This window comes from Chroicocephalus ridibundus, chromosome 4 (genome assembly GCF_963924245.1).
Source record: "Chroicocephalus ridibundus chromosome 4, bChrRid1.1, whole genome shotgun sequence".
NCBI lineage: Eukaryota > Metazoa > Chordata > Aves > Charadriiformes > Laridae > Chroicocephalus > Chroicocephalus ridibundus.
In genome coordinates this window covers 16,255,214-16,271,714 of record NC_086287.1, presented here as the reverse complement: position 1 = coordinate 16,271,714, position 16,501 = coordinate 16,255,214, and the positions used below count along the sequence as shown (strand labels likewise).

The following is a 16,501-nucleotide window of genomic DNA, read 5'->3' as shown; positions in this document are numbered from 1 at the left end:
TTTGCTCCTCATCTAGTATTACTGAAGTGTTTTATGAAGAAAAAACATCTTTCTTAGTTTAAAATTTGTCTCAGATTTTTGAAGAGCGAAATTATTTTAACTAAAATGTATGTTTAGTGAGCTCAAGATTCACACAACTAAGGTCATAGCTACACAAATTTAAGCACTAACATTAGAAAATTTGACTAAAGACTTAAGGAATTAATAAGCTAAGTATCATAAATAACATATATAATTTTTCAAACATACAGTCTTCGAAATACACGCATCTTTGAGTGATTTCATCCAGCAACATATTGAGAGGACAGGCAGGGAGGCATCCTTCCACTCTAAAAGAAGAACAATTTGTATTAACTACTGGAACAGTGTCTTCTGGATTGAGCATTTAATTTTAGAAAAACAGAATTTGCTTATAAAGTACTTTTAAGTAGTCAGGATTTTTCTATCTAAATCTCATCACCTCAGTATACTCTTTCAAAATGTCATTGCCATGGCTTCCATTCTCACTCGGCTCTAAGCTAAAGCATGAACTTGGCAATACTCAGCCTTTGAAAGGAATGGTCACAGGTTTGATATTGAATGCTATTGCTCAAGAAATACCCAACATTTTTTATACACCAAAGTCCAAATGCTAGTTTTACCAGACTTAGCACAAATTCCAATTGGGAGGAAAAGGCAACAACAGATATGGATGTTGCAATGCCATGATGAACAATTATGGACATAATTAGTTGAAACAAACTTGTAATCATCTCTCTATTAATACTGCGTAATATCCCCCCAGCTTGAAAGTTATAAATATACTACTCATTCCAGAATCTGACAATATTAACCTAAAAACTGAAGTGTCACTTTCATGTATCTGCCACAGCAGGTTTTATTCCCTCTCTTTTCTCATTTGCTCTTCTCCTTATACGAGAACACAGTCCCGCTATACTAAGCCTACATGTATTCTTATTATGCTGCGTAAGTGTATTACCAAAATTACATACTTTTCCATAAAAATACAGATACTTACTTTGGTACCGCCTGACAGTTTTTTCCCAAAGGGTCCCGGCATGTCCTGAAACAAGGGCTTGTACAGGCATCATAATGCCATTCACATGCAGAACGGGATGGAAATTTAAATTTAACGTCTGAAAAACAAAGAATATCTGTTATTCTCATAGATTTCTGGGAACACACAGATACATATCACTAAGAGGCACACATTAAGTTCACTTCAGCTCTAAATCTCTTACTGTTTGTACCTGCATTCTCTACAAATAAAATTGGTAATATTTTTTTGAATTGTTAAGGTCTTTAAAACATAGAAAAACAGTTTATATTTATGCAGAGCACATTAAAGAGTGCTGGCTCTGCAGCCTGTTTTACTCTCCCTAGTATAAAACATGACATTGAATTATCCACATTTACTGCATATTACAATCACTCGAAAACAAAATCAGGCAAGTTACAGTTGTTTTGAAGTTTCAAAAACAATGTCAACAATGAAACTATGTTTGGTTATTCGAACAAAATGCAAAATTAAGTTTATGTTGATTCAGTACAATTCTTGCTATTAGAATCAAAATAAAAAGCACCAGTTGGATACACTGACAGTCTTTATAACATAACACATCATAACAGTTGTTCACTTCGTGTGTAAAATGTACTGTAAAATAGCACAAAGGCGTACATAACTTGTATGATATAATTGTATTTTAAAAGCCAAAACAAACACCATTCCAAATAAAGTAACCAGAAATTATACTAACTTAGGCTCTTTAAAGCAACATATCTTAACAGTTGATCTTCTAAAAAGCAGTATAAGCCACTCCAAGAGAAATTAATTTAACCCTCAAAACATTTTGAATCTGAAATTTTAACTGGTCCTATATTGAACAAAGTAACTCAGATGAGACACGTAGTCTTGCAAAATTTTACTCAAAACATATACTTCACCAGTCAAAATAGTACCAATAATGAAACACCATAGGAAATTAACAAAAGAAAACAAAACAATAACCAACCCCAAACTGCCTTCCGAGTATCTACGTAGATAGTGTCTGTCTACATAGAAGACAGACTTCAGAGTCACATAATTGAAACCCAAAATGCAAATTCAGTCAGAGGAAGAGTTAAACTTCAAAGTGAGAATGAACAGAAATAAGGATCAGCTATACCTCTAGTGCTTATTAAATTATGCAGGAACTTTACAAAATTAATGTAAAGAAGAAATTGACTGAGTGTAAAATCTGAAAGAAACAAATTTGAGGCAATGATCATGTGGGTGACATGCACTTGCATGTTAAAATGCAGTATCACGCTTTATTTTTCGCTATAACCCTGCCTCCCCTGCATGCAGAACGGTTTCCCACACAACGCAAGATTAGCCCAGGGGCTCTTCCAATGCCTGCATGATTTACACAATGTATCTGGATTTTAGTTCTTCAACTACAACAGCCCCACCCAGCTCCCTCCTGAAGCAGGGAGGGCAGGGCAGGGACAATTCCCTTACATTTATGCCTACAGAAGACCACCATCATGACATACGGGTCCCCTCTAGACTGGTAAACCTGATCTGAGAGCTATGTTGTTCAGAGCCTACAGAAGGTAGCTGCTGTTAAACAATGTTTACATTAATGACAGAAAGAAAATCCTTACTACTTAGAAAAAGCTTCCATTTTTGGTCCTTTGAATTATTTTTGCTTTTAAGTTTTGCTGATCTATGCTTGACTGAGATACAAAGAAAGTAGCCCTTTTAGATCTTCTTGGAGACAGTGAATTTTTCTGTGAAGATCCTAAGAAATTCTTCTTCCTTAGGGACATCTTCACTTATGGGTAACCATCTCTCTGCCATTATTAGCCATTAATGTCGTCTTTTTAAATACAAAAAATTCTCTTAAATCAAAGGCATAAATCAAACTCAGACAAAAGAGTGTGTATGTTGCCATCTAGTGTTATCTTTTTTACATGTCACTCTATCCAAGGACATGTCACTGCTTTTGAAAACATGACTTTTACGACAGTAACAAATGCATTTATAAAGTTACATCCCCATAAAAAGCTAAGTACACGTCACTGAGTTCTTCTGTGACCCCAAATTAAGCTTCTTAAATCTAATGGAGGAAGGGAGTTATTTCCATCGATTTTGATGACTGATGTATGGGGTTTTGTATGCACTAACAGGTCAGAGTGGTGAGGTTTAAGGCCAAAACAAGAAGATCTATGACAAAAAGACAGAACGTATCAGAGACCTGTTGGCACAGGCAATCATCAACAGTAGTAATAACCAGCAATAACAGTATATCCAAGTGGAATCTAGGAAATCTCATTCATCAGACTACCCTAGATTAAGTACAGAGACAGATGTATAACTTTTAGCTCTTGCCACAAACCTCAACGTTAATCACAGAATAAGTTTCAAAAACAAAAAAAGCACAAGTGTTGCAGAAGACATACTGTAACCAGATGAAGAACGTTCGTTTCTCAATTTAGCAGAACACTGATTGTCACTGATTGTGAATTAACAGGTCCAAGCACTAGGATTAACATCTCCCATTCTCCAAATAAATTTAGACATTTTTGAACTGATCACCATGTTTCCTTCACACTCTCTTACAGATTAAGTTCACAGCATTTGCTGGTGTTGCATGCCTTGGTAGGAAATAGGGCGAACTTCCACATAAAGAGAGAGCATTGGTTGAGTGGTTCATAAACACTGCTTTCAGTCAAGAATGAAGGAAGTCATGCTTGTCTGCAAATTTTGTCTCTACTTCTGCAGAAAGAATTATGGACAAAGATGAATTCATGAACCTGGTCATAAAAATTGTTTTAAAAGAAGAGCCATAGAACCAATGGACATTTAATTTTCCAGTCAAGGGATTTTAGAGAATTGAGTATCCTGGGCTAAGCTGTACTATGGTTTTTTTAGTGTGTAAATTACATAAAAGAACAGACCAAATCACCACAGCAAGAGCTGAATATATTGCATGAATTGGTTTCCAGTATCTCAAAAGTTTTCAGCTTGTCTCAGTAAACCCATCAGATATAGTGAAATCTGTGCTTTATTGTGAGTTATGGGAAAATGCCTTTCCAGCATTAGGAGAATGCCAGTTCAGTCATTCATCATATTTAAAGTTTTCGCTATTGGCAACATCCCTTCTGGAATGCCTAAACAGCCCAAGGACCTAGCTGACTGACTGTACAAGCCACTGTTTAAAAACCAAAACCAACAATAAAACCCACAGCAAGATGCCGTTCCTGCTTAAAATGTTTAGACTAAATAGAGATTAGACAGGAAATGAATGGGAGGAGAAACAGAGGCACAGAGGCATGTTCTGAACTAACATGAACTCAAGGCTAAACCAAGAGAACAATAAAGTACCTCTATACCTAGCTAAAATAATAGATTATTTTGCTTCTTTTTAGTACATGTATATTAACTATGATCTCAACACCCACAATCATTAGGGTATAAGGAAAAGCAGTAACAAAGTGCTTTAAAGCCATTCAAGCATCCCTCTCCCTAAGCTGAGGGAAATACTCCTTTCGCTCTCTGTATTGTGTTTGACACACACCAGACCAACCTCAGCTTTACTATTACTACAATGCTGCTATTCCCATGACAGAAACTACCACAGTTCAGAAACTTTGGATTTCACTAGTGTATGGCACGAATGCTTTATGCTAGCCAGGATGCTAATCAGCCACCTCCACCACATGCTTCCCATTTTTTTAATACTTAAATTCCCCCTCCTGCAACCAGTAATATGAGCTTACTGTACTCTGTGCAACAGTACAGTTCACTTACAACAAAAGAATGATACACAGTTTACAGACAATGAGTCAAGATTCTTATATCAGGCATGTGTTCCTCAAAAGGATTTGTCATGGCATTTGAAAATAACCATGTGTCTCCTGGTGAAGTCCACCAGCATTTGTCTTCTGTCCGGTGACACAGCAAATCCTTCACAAAATGGTAAATTATGCCCTGGATGACAGTTGCTCCAGTTGACATGCCAACTGAGCCCACAGTGCTTTTACCTGACAGAAGCTGAGCATGTCAACATGTTACAGTACTGCAGAAAGCTTTTGTATGAATGCAGGTATACACGTCTCCGAAGAATATATTAAAAGATATTTCCCCTTTTTTGGTGACAATTCCTAATGTTCACAGGTCCATCCTGGTTTTTTTCTATGTTGACTTTTACCATATAGGGACAAAATTTGCCATTCTCAGAATATACACATTATGAATAATTTCATGCTGTGCTCAAAAAAAGGCTATTTAGTTTAAAAAAATCCTAAAATTTGAAGTGTTCTAATGTTAATAAAAGGCTGTATTTAAAATAAAAGTTTTTAAATAATGAAAAAATGAAGTATTTGGATTTTCATTCTCTCCTGACGCTTGTTTCTGTTTTGCTACTTTTCCCAAAGATTTCAAAAAATCTAGTAGGGACAAAATTTGCTTTAGAATTAATTCTATTTATAACAGCAGCAAAACTCTGCTTAGTAACGTAGACTGCCTATCTCCTCACTTACAAGTTTAGAAACATGAAATCCTATCTACCCACTTAACACACACAAACTACTAACAAACTCTGCCCATGACTTCTAAGTTTCTGCAATGAGACATGTAAGCAAATATCACTGGGAAAAAAAAAAAAATTAACTTTGTGCCTAGCCAAAACATCACTGAAAGCCAAGTATAATTATTGACCTCTCAAATACTTTCTAATTTACTATTATGATGTTAGATGAATATAATTTCGTTAACATAAGTATTTAATCTCCTCCTATTTATTCAGTCAAAAATGGGAGGTCAAATATTTGTGTTTGTGTTATACATAGGGAAGAACTAATAAATCTACAGTAAACTCAGTCTGATTCCAAGAGCTACCAAGCAGATGTGTTCAGTGACATACCCAGGATTTGCAGGTACAACAGCAGTTGCTCAGCATTATCCAGTCCCAGGCTGCATGTCATGATCTTTTGGACTGAACAAAGCACACGAGCTTGAATTAAACTTAAGAGCAACTCGTTATAAGTAAAATGTCCTGTATCAAACTTAAACATTGATAAATACCTCTGTGCAGCGTGCATACACATAGCGCATCTTGAGATTTTAATTTTAGTTGAAAATTCTCTCTGAGACAGGCCTTATATTTATAGCAAGTTAGCTATTAAAGCACATAACTAACATTATTAAGAACTTTGCTGTAGAATTTATATAGGGCAAGTCACATTTTTATAATATATATAAAATTAACTCACAGTGATCCTATTATGATAATTCTATGAAAGGTAAAAGGTAACTAGCTTGAGCATATTATTGTTAAAAATGTAAGAAAACTGCAGTTATAGCCATAAAAAAATAATCATCAGTTCCCTACACCCACTAATTTCCCAAGAATTTCAAATGTGAATTCATTGCTTTTACATGACACCTCTGTGCTTATCCATCTGGCAAAACTAAGTGTATTCTTTCTTTTGACTGAATGCATACATTCAACATTGCTGGTAAAAATTCCTGCATAGAATGCAAAATGTATTTTCTTGTGAGTAAGAATACTCTAGATATTCAAATTCAGTTATCAACTCAAATCCTCAAATGTTTATGGGAACAGGACAGCAGACAAATCTAAGTATAATGAAAATAACCCAATTTAAAAGCTGAACTGACTTCTCATGGAAAATACTTTGCAGTGTTAAGCCCATCGTATCTGCGCAATTTATAGTCAAAGTATTTCAATGTGACAATATTTATTGCTATGAAAGTGGAAAAAGTGACTCGTCAGCTGACTTTAAACAAACATGTATCTATTGCTGTGGTGATGGGGTCATTTAAAATTCTTCCTTTTGAATGTGCGTCACAGAGCATGAAGAAGTCTCATGAGGAACTTTCTGGCCAAGGGGATTTACTGGGCCTATTATTCTGCTCCCGATATTTATCCTCTGATTCCGCAGGAATAGCTGTTCCCGGTTCAAGAGTTTCTGATCTAATATGCAAAGCATTTACAATAGTCAGCAAGAAACTCAATACGCTTTTGCCTGTGCACTCTGGAGCTGGTGTAACTTTTCCATTAACTTAAACAAATGCTGCTGTATTTTTAGACCATGTAATTACCCTACATCAGCAGGCTGGCCCTTGTGAAAGTATACTGGAGAAAGATTCGAGCCCTATGTTTCTCTGCTTATAAAACTCTGAAACCCAAGCCCTCGGATGTGGTGATTAATGAAATGCCTCTTGATCATTTGATCTGATCCCACTTGCTGAGGTAAATTGTTTTAGTTTTCCATTGGCATAGATAGGATTTTTTTGGTATAATGACTGGAGGGTAAAGACTTCACACTTGAAAAGACATACCACTCTGTGTTAATGGACGACCACTGAGAATTGGAACATGTTTTAACCTTCTTCATTCCTCCCTCAAAGATAAAAGACTAAGGAGATATTTTTGTTATGTCCAAAAAAAGTTCCTTGCTTGAAATGCTGTACCAATATCCTGGTAATAGCATTAGCTCTATAATTCTGCTGTTCAAAAACCTCAACAGCTCCATGATTACAAGCATTTGTCAAGAGGCAACAGGCATTTGGCAATGACAAAATCTGTCATTTTTTCTGAAGTTGGAGTGTGCCAGTCAACAGCTGCATTAGGCTGTCAGCATAATGCACCGCAAAACATCGGCAGATTCACAATGCCACCATTAACACTTTAATTCAATGTTTTGATAACAAGAAGCTCCACAAGGCATACAGTTGGCCTCTTCTGTCATGTAAGTCAGTGCCTGCTTCAAATTTGTCTGTACAGAGATTCAACATGGTCACTGTAAAACATGGCCAGGCCATGCTTCATTTGTTACAGTATTTAATTTTCTTTCTTTGCTTGTAAAACAAATTGTGGTTTCAGAGAATGAAGAACTGATTTTAAAAAATGGTATTGCCAGGAATACCTATTAAAATACTTCTGCTACCCAAATGAACAAATTACTAATGCATTTAAAATTACAGTGCAATAAAAAGCTCTAGAACATATACATAAAAATAAGCACCTGTAGTGCTTTTGGAATTTTATTGTAGGAACAACTTCTGCATCCAGCTCCTACGAAGCGTCCCAAGAATACCTCCTACTTTTCTGATCCTTATGTCTCAGTGGAATGGGACTACTATTACAGGAATGGGAATCTCTCAAGTAGGCAGAAACACTCTCACAGCAGTCTACGTTGTGTATTTAAGAGCTGTAACTGTCCAAGAAACATTAGAGAAATGGACATCTAGATCCCCAAGAGTCTCCACTCTTGGGGGATCCAGCTCCACTTAGATGGCACTTGAAACGTTAGGGGATAACATCTCAAAAGGCAAAGCCTCTGTGAGAGGGTATGTGGATAAAAGGGTGTTTTTCAGGAAAAACATGAGGTTTGAGGTGTAATCTACAGGGAATGTCCTTTGCACTGGATGACATAACCTCTGAGGAGGCCACAAAGCTTCCAATAAGAATGCATTGTACAGAAAACTCTCTCTTGGCTGCAGAGGGAAAGGAGAAGAAAGTGTCATCCACAGACCTTAGCTTTTAGAGATGCATTCAGTTCTTTTCTATTCCCTTTGTGAATACGTTATTCATCGACATGAATTTTCTACTTCTTAAGAATGTCCTTACCACCTACAAAGCAAGAATTGCCCAGAAACTATACACTAGGCTACATTCTTCCAAAATCAGTTGGCAAATATAGCAAGTTGTGTGTTAGGCTATTTAATGGCTTTTGACAAGAAAACAGAATCTCATCCTCACTACGAAGCTCAGGAAAGAAGACTTTGAGCCTGCATGTCACAGATTACCCACAGCTCCCAATGATGCAGGGAAGAAGTAAGCAACCTCAGCACCTCTGAAAACATCAATACCATTTAACTGCTGTTCATAAAATACAACTTTAATTACCTACCTACAAGTTTAAAAAGGGTCGACAGTCTGAACTCCTCTGAATGATGGTACTTCAAAAGCTCAACTGAAGAGGCTGAAATGTGGATGAAGTATCCTGGTTTTGCAAATGACTCAAAGGAACTGTATCCTGAAAGCCATGTATTCTTGTGAATGACAAATGTAGATCTGTTGTGAAACTCTTGACTTTTTTTCCATTTAGAAAGAACAAGAGTATTATTGGAGACCAACTGAAGAAAATAGTTTGGTCTCTCAGCTGTTTCAAATGATATCAAGTTGGAATCTGGAAAAAAAAAAACCCCACACAGAACTCATTTACTTGATATATGCATAATAAACTAAACTCATTCTGATGTACCACTACTGATATTAGGAGCATGAGCAATGAAAGCTATCTTTGACCTTACCAGTGAAAATAGTCTGAATCTCATAAGAAAACATACTTTATATGGATTTCAGAACGCTAGATTCCGATGGACATTTTTTGTAAATACCCCACAGATTTCAACAGGAATACAAGCAGATTAAGACATTTGCCCACACCAGGATAATGGAATATAGCCCTGCAGACAAGCAGAACTTCAGCTTACAGCCTTCACTAAGCCATTTATTTAATAAAAATTTAAACTTCATCTAACTAGCTTTACAAGTAACATTTGCCATCAGGAATTTATAGCTTAAGAGCTCAGCCTTTCATTAAAAATAAATTACCAAAATATTTTTTGCATTCAGCTTCCTAAGCAGTCAGCTCTCTAGCCCTCTCCCTAAGAATGTTAACAGCAGGGTCTGTTTTCTGGCAAATGTACCCACACGATACCTTACCCTGAAAACAGTACTGCTGATTTCAAACAACCCTCTGTACAACCAGTTGCAGAGTGGCAGATCTTGAGCCTGTCACAGGCATCTGCTGCTCACAGAATTACTTCATCCTATTTTCCTGTAAGCTCTGCTATTTTCTTGAAAACAACCATTAAACTAGTGTAAAATCAACTAACCCTCCAGGCCTGGATAGCATTTCTTGAAAAAAAAAGAATGCACAGAAAACAAATGATCTCTATTAAAGAGATATACTATCAACATTCTGGTATAACACTTCCGGAAAACAAACTTGTTTTCTAAGCATAAAAGCTTCAATTAATCTGAAAAACACAGTGGCACTTGTGAAAATCTTTTTATTATTGTCTGTAGCAAGCAGCTATTTGGTAAGTAACAATGGACAGTCAGTGTGATTTATAATACCTGTCACATAGCAAATCAGTGCATCAATGCCCCGAACTTTCCATTGTCTATGATTTGTCTGAAAATGATAAAACACATGCATTTTTTGCCAAATGATGAAATGCCATTCACTCAAAATGGATTATAAGGCACAAATTACGTTTCCCAGGTTAAATTCTGAGTGAGAGGTTTTTATATGGGAATAGAACAGCAGGACTGACTTTCCCTTTCCAAACCTAAATTGAATGCAATGTACAACTGTCTAAAAACTATGACTAATAAAAGAAATCTGGCCCCGCATATTCTGTTACATGAGTTCTTGTGTCAGTTCTACAGACAGCAGTATTACTAATCAAATGCTTGTCATTTTTTCAACTGACCCATATCCCTTCTTTGATTACACAAAGACAGCCACCTTCAGGCTGTCCAAAGAGCTGATCAGGGGACCCTGGGCAGTAAACCCATATTGAGACCTAAGTGCTCTGTGGGCATTAAAGTTATGTATGCAGACAATTACAACATTTAATCAATGTCACAAAGTGCTGAATATATCCTCATAAACTTTCTCCACCTGTCTGAAGGTGTGCAAGACTTCTTTCATCTGCTGAATAAACAACACATTCTTTCAGTGGAAACTTAAGTTTAAGACCTGAAGGAGACAAATTAGCAATATGCGTCCTTAAGCAGCTCAGGTTAGTGCCAATGGACATCTCTGTACAAGTGGGAGAACAATGAGCGATGGTGGCAAAGTGAGTGAATTAGGGAGTACTTTTCTTGTATCACGTCTCTCCCATTCTTTCCTATGTCCCAGTTCTGCCACACAAACGTGGAGGGAGAAACATGTATCTGGAGCACTAGGCTACATCACCAGTTTGGTGCTTTTGAATTTGGGGGTGGGGGGCTGTAGTTTTTCAACTAGAAGTATCTGTTCATAAAGTTACAATCATCTAATTAAAACCAACCAAATGAAAATTTTGCCAGACAACATTAAGGTGCAAAATCAGCTGACAGAAAAAGAAAAAAAATTTTTGACCCAGGCCTATTCTTAAACGTAGGCTCATATTCAAGGGCAGAATTTGCTCTGCCTTATTTAAGCCTCTAGGCTACAATGACTTTACCATGTGCTTTGGGTTTATAAAGTCCTGAAGTCAGCATAAAGCTCACTGCATGTGTTGGAAGAGTATTTTCTTCTCTCACTGGGAAAACACCACCATCCACCAGTTTCACTGCCATTACAAATTCTCCTTCCAAATAGCTGACCAGTTTGTATGGCCCCTTTCCCAGAGCTGTTGAGAAATACAAAAAAGACCAGAATTACCTTTCATGTCAAGCATCACAAATGCTTGAGCTCTAAATATTATGATACAGCACATAAATAAAAACACATCTCTCCACTCTGAAAATAGCTCTAGGTGCTATGCGCTAAACAATAATGACAACCAAAACAAAGCCAAACTCTTTTAGAAAATACCTATTCTAAAAACTGTCCAAAATACTTAGTTTAAATTTTCAAGATTCGGGATTAGCTAGTTCTTTCCCTCCCTCTCATTCATTCAAGTTTCATAGTCACTTTAATAAAGTTAGTTGACCCCTTGGTTATTTAAGTTAGAAGTAAACAGTGTTCTACAGACCTCCCTGGGATCCCTCTAAATTGTTTATTTGTATGGTCAAACTGATTATACACTTCTGACTATTCTTTACAAACTATTTTATTAGTGTTCAAAGTATGAGGCATTTTGCGGGGAATAAAGTTTGTTGTCCTCAAGTATCAAAGAACTCCTTGAACAGCGGAGATACAAATGTAACCAAGGGAAAGTGAGACAGGAAGAAATCGGCATCCTAAACAAAGGATTAGTCATATTTTACCTGTAAGTCAAAAAAAAAAAGCCAAAAGCATTCAAAGTTATCATTTCACACACCTCCTCACTCAGTTCCAATTTCACCGCAGAAAAGTATTTTAAAGTTTATTTTAAAATTTTATTTGAAATTATTTTTCTAAATGTATCTGTTAAAACCAGGCATTTTAGACCACACCTGAACAATTCACCTCTCCACCATTTTACCCACAAGCCAGGATACAGAAAACATAGATTTAAGGTAGAAGTGTTCCAGAACTTCTCAGCTGATAAATGCAGCTAATACCATTGACCCTTAAAATCTGTTCCAACACATTAAAAGTTTGGACTGCAATTTCCAGCCTGCCCTCATATTCTGGTTCTCCCTTATCTCAAAATTTATTAAGAGTTTTTAAATCCTAGAGAGGCTGCACTACAATCAGAGTTTTAGATTCTAATAGCATAAATACGTGGCCAGTTAGGACACAAGCCCATGCCTAACTAACCAATGTACAGTGATGCCTGGTTACTTTCAGCGCAGGGAGTTGAAAAACATTTAAAGTGTTACATAAAACATCTAGTGTTCTGGAAGCATTTTTAAACGTTTAAATCTCATATCTCGGGCTCATCCAAAACTTGAGAAACCACAGCTACCATCTGAGAATTTCCCCTTACCAAAGACTTCTGCTCCTGCTTCTAGTTGGACTGGAACTATTTCCTTCTGGCTCTGGGTGCATGACAAAATTACATAGAAAAAACCTCTCCCTGGTCTAAGACAGTTTCTTAACCTTCCTGTCTCCAAAACTAAGTAATTCTGGGGAATGCCTCTATATGTGAGGTAGAGAAGAAAATCTTCAGCACAGAGATGACTTTTTTTTTCCCCCATTGGCAGCTCTGAAACATGTTGAACTTATGTTGAACACCGATAAGCTGGATTGGCAAAATACCATGTTTATTCCAAGCTGGCCACATGCACAACTCTGCACTGTTTCAACTAATTTCTGTCAGTGAGAATTCAGTAACAAGTAAAACTAATTACACACTTCAAAAGTATATGTTATCATCTAACTTCTTCACTACTACCACAGATGTTAGAGGCGCTGCACTTTCAATCTTTTACAACTGCAATAAGATTATCTAGTATCAGACTATATTTCATTTATAAAAAAAAAAACACACCAAAAAAGAAATGTAAAACTGCAATCACTTCTTAATTCAACTGGCCTTTATTTAAATTAATGTAAAGGTTTCAATAGTGAATTAGATAAAATTCCACTGCATTAGCAATTTGACCCCACTCAAAATCTTTTTAGCAGTCGGTACATCAGAAAATGTACATTTCTTGGCCATATCATTTGGGTCTGGCATGTTGCACAAGTCTCTTCTAATTTAAACTCAGTCCCTCTCCAAGACCTTTCTGAAGGTGAGCTGCTGCAATATGGAGTCTAACAGAAGACCAAAATATCACGAACTATCTAGATAGACAGGCTTCTACATAAGCTTGATAAAAAGAGTTCTAGAATAAATAGCAGGAGTCCTGACCATTCCTCACATCAGGCTGGCTTGCAGTGCTTGTATGTATACCATGTCTAACAATCCAGACACTTGCAATATAACTTTAAAATAGCCTGATATGGATTCCAGTGTTAACACAGCAGTACAGCACCCAGTGCAGATTCAAGGTTTACTCTAGCACCTTGTGCAAGTTTTGCACCTCTCTAATGGTGCAAAATGCAGCAGCATTTTGGTTCTAATGGTTCTAATGCAGCAGCAACGCTTGTCACTCAGGAACTTAAAGCTAGAGCAGACATAACTAAATGCAGAGTTATTCCCCATTCAGGCACAAAAAGTTGAAATATCTTAATAGCTAGCTCCCTCTAGAGGCTGCACGGGAGGTCATGATTGGTCTCACAGACCCACTGGGTATTAGTTGTGAATTGCTGTATGATTTAGTAGTGCCACTAGTACTACTGGGTTGAATAGTCTATTAATTATTTAATGATTTAATTGTTTAATCATGATGCATAAATGCAAAGAAATGAAGTTAAACGCATATTTTTTGGGAAAGGTCCAGGAATAAAAAAGACTATGAAATTAAAACTCTTTGAAAAAGCAAAATAGACCAGTAAAATAGAATCTTGGTTATTTAAATACTATAATCATTCACAAATGTTTACATTAACAGAATTATTTTTATACAAAGTACTAAGACTTAGATAAAGTAACCAAAGATTTTATTGACATTTTACCAGCCCCTTTAGGACTTACCTTTGTTGAAATATTCACAATCATAAGCTAAAAAATAAAAAGAAAAGAAATGCAGTTGCAGGCATTCTGCAGATAAACAATGTTTTCTATTACACTTTACAATTAAGAGGTACGCCAAATGCTTGGTCAAGTTAGATCATATACAAGCATTTATTAAAAAAATATTGCCAAATATTTATTTTACTGCTTTAATTAAAATATTAAACTACACTGATTTAAATAAAATATTGTTTTCTAGCAGGAAATACTAAGCTTACATACCTACAGCTGTCTTTTTGTGACCTCTAGTGGTTAAGACTAAGCTGTGCTGTCTTTCCATACTCACGTTAAAACACACATACCATTTCTATAAAAAATTAAGAGTAAACCTCTTGCTCTACCGCAAATTTGCCATGCGACATTGAGCAAGCTGCATGTTCTCTCTGTGCAACTGCAAAGTTAGAAAAACACTTGTTTCCTTCCATTCTTTCTGTCTTGTCCTTTTTTAATCACATTTTTGGGGAAATGATTGTCTCCTGTTAGACATTTGCACTAGGTGTCATAGAAAAAGGCCTTGTATTTTTTTTGCAACTTCTAAGCGTTGTTGAATAGGGATACTAAGGTAAGGACAAAGTCCTGTTTAAAAACCTACTTGGTTTTCTTCAGAAGACCTTTATATTTTACACTTGCTCTGGGGGCAGCAGTAAGGCAGCAATGTTTCCTAGACCCTGTTAAGAAGTTAAGTCCTCCTGAGGATGGATATTACTTGAGCTGTTAACTTTCTAACTCTGCTTTGGGGGATGCAAGCCATATCCTAATATAGACTTCCCATGACTTCTCCTTTCACATCACAGGACAAGGAATTAAAAACAGAAGAGTACCACCCACAAATATGGAAAGAAGCACATAATCCAGCTAGACCAAAATGAACAGAGCACAGTGAGAGGCACCCACTCATCTTTCTACCTGTGCGGCTTAGTGATTCAATTCATGGCCCCAGGTAACTTAATGTAATTGATTTTTCAGGTCTAAATGTGATTGATTTTTCAGGTCTAGGTCTCATGAATGCAGACACTGACAGCCACTGGCAATCCTAGTTAGATAAACTTACGACACACTCTAGGGGACCTCCAGTCTACGGCAACTCCATGCTGGCAGCACTGATGGGCATATGCTGATACACTTGTACAGAAACATTCACAGTCGCCTCCTTGGTTACAACCACATGTATCTGTCAAGCAGTTTGAGTAAAACCAGGTGACATCAATCTGTAAATATAAATATCACTTATCAAAAAATCATATAGACACTGGCAACAATCACATCAATACAAAGCTATGACTTTTTCAAAATTTAATACACAAGACTTCAAAGATTTTAATTTAAATGTTTCCTGAAACAGTACTTAGTAACACAATTAAATCTATGACCCATTAAGAACATGTACACTAAGACATAGGTGTGAGCTTGTGCTTTGTATGGTTTTGTAATAGTTAACCATAATAAACTATAAAGAAGCTTATGAAATAAGAGAAACTCTCTCTAAAGTGAACACAAATCAATAAATCTCAAACATGTTAAGAAAGTTAGATATACAGAAAGTGTACGAAAACATAAAGTGGATGAAAAACTCTCCATGTGCGAGTAGGTCATTCTCTGCATATTACTAGACAATTTCACAGGCAAATTTTTTTATTTTTCCCTTAAATTATTTTGAAGTCTTAAGTGACAGAATTTCGAAGAAAACTGTCAATGATAATTTGCTTATTGAATTGTTACACATTCTGCACGGATTTATACTTGAGTAATACTTACACACTCATGAGGAACTGAGTTGCTACCTACCTTACACAGAGGACTGAACTGACATTATGTTAATACAACTTTAACATCAGCTTCTACTTTATGCCAAAATAATATACAAAGCAACTCTGCAAAATTCCAGGTTGTCTTTCCTATGAAATCTCCATTCTCCCGAAGAACCATTCTGACACTTACACTCTTTAAGCCATGTACACACTCTCAAAACCTGAACTTGGAATATGTCTTTTCCATATAAGACCTAGCTCTGGAAATTGGTCCCCCCACCATTCTCCAACTGAACCTGAGCCTGTTGACTGTCAGAATATGTTGAATGGCTCTTTTATTTCCTTAGGTGGTTGCCTGAGAGAGGAGATATATGCGTTTTTTTTCTAGAAATGAGTTCTTCACATCTGATACTGCTTAGAAGAAACCATCAATTTATTTAAGTATGCGTGAATAATGTGCATGCTATGGAAT

General features: G+C 36.4%; 1 protein-coding gene across 1 annotated transcript in view; it reads right to left on the bottom strand.

The window, feature by feature from the left end:
- OTOG (otogelin) overlaps positions 1-16,501 on the bottom strand; it is a 106,037-nt gene that overhangs the window by 31,865 nt on the left and 57,671 nt on the right. The window contains exons 30-35 of the mRNA XM_063333791.1: positions 15,333-15,489; positions 14,243-14,269; positions 11,258-11,425; positions 8,926-9,204; positions 1,019-1,136; positions 250-329 (exon numbers count right to left, since the gene is read on the bottom strand). Coding sequence (XP_063189861.1) covers positions 250-329; positions 1,019-1,136; positions 8,926-9,204; positions 11,258-11,425; positions 14,243-14,269; positions 15,333-15,489 — 829 coding nt within the window. The remainder of the gene's footprint in view (positions 1-249; positions 330-1,018; positions 1,137-8,925; positions 9,205-11,257; positions 11,426-14,242; positions 14,270-15,332; positions 15,490-16,501) is intronic.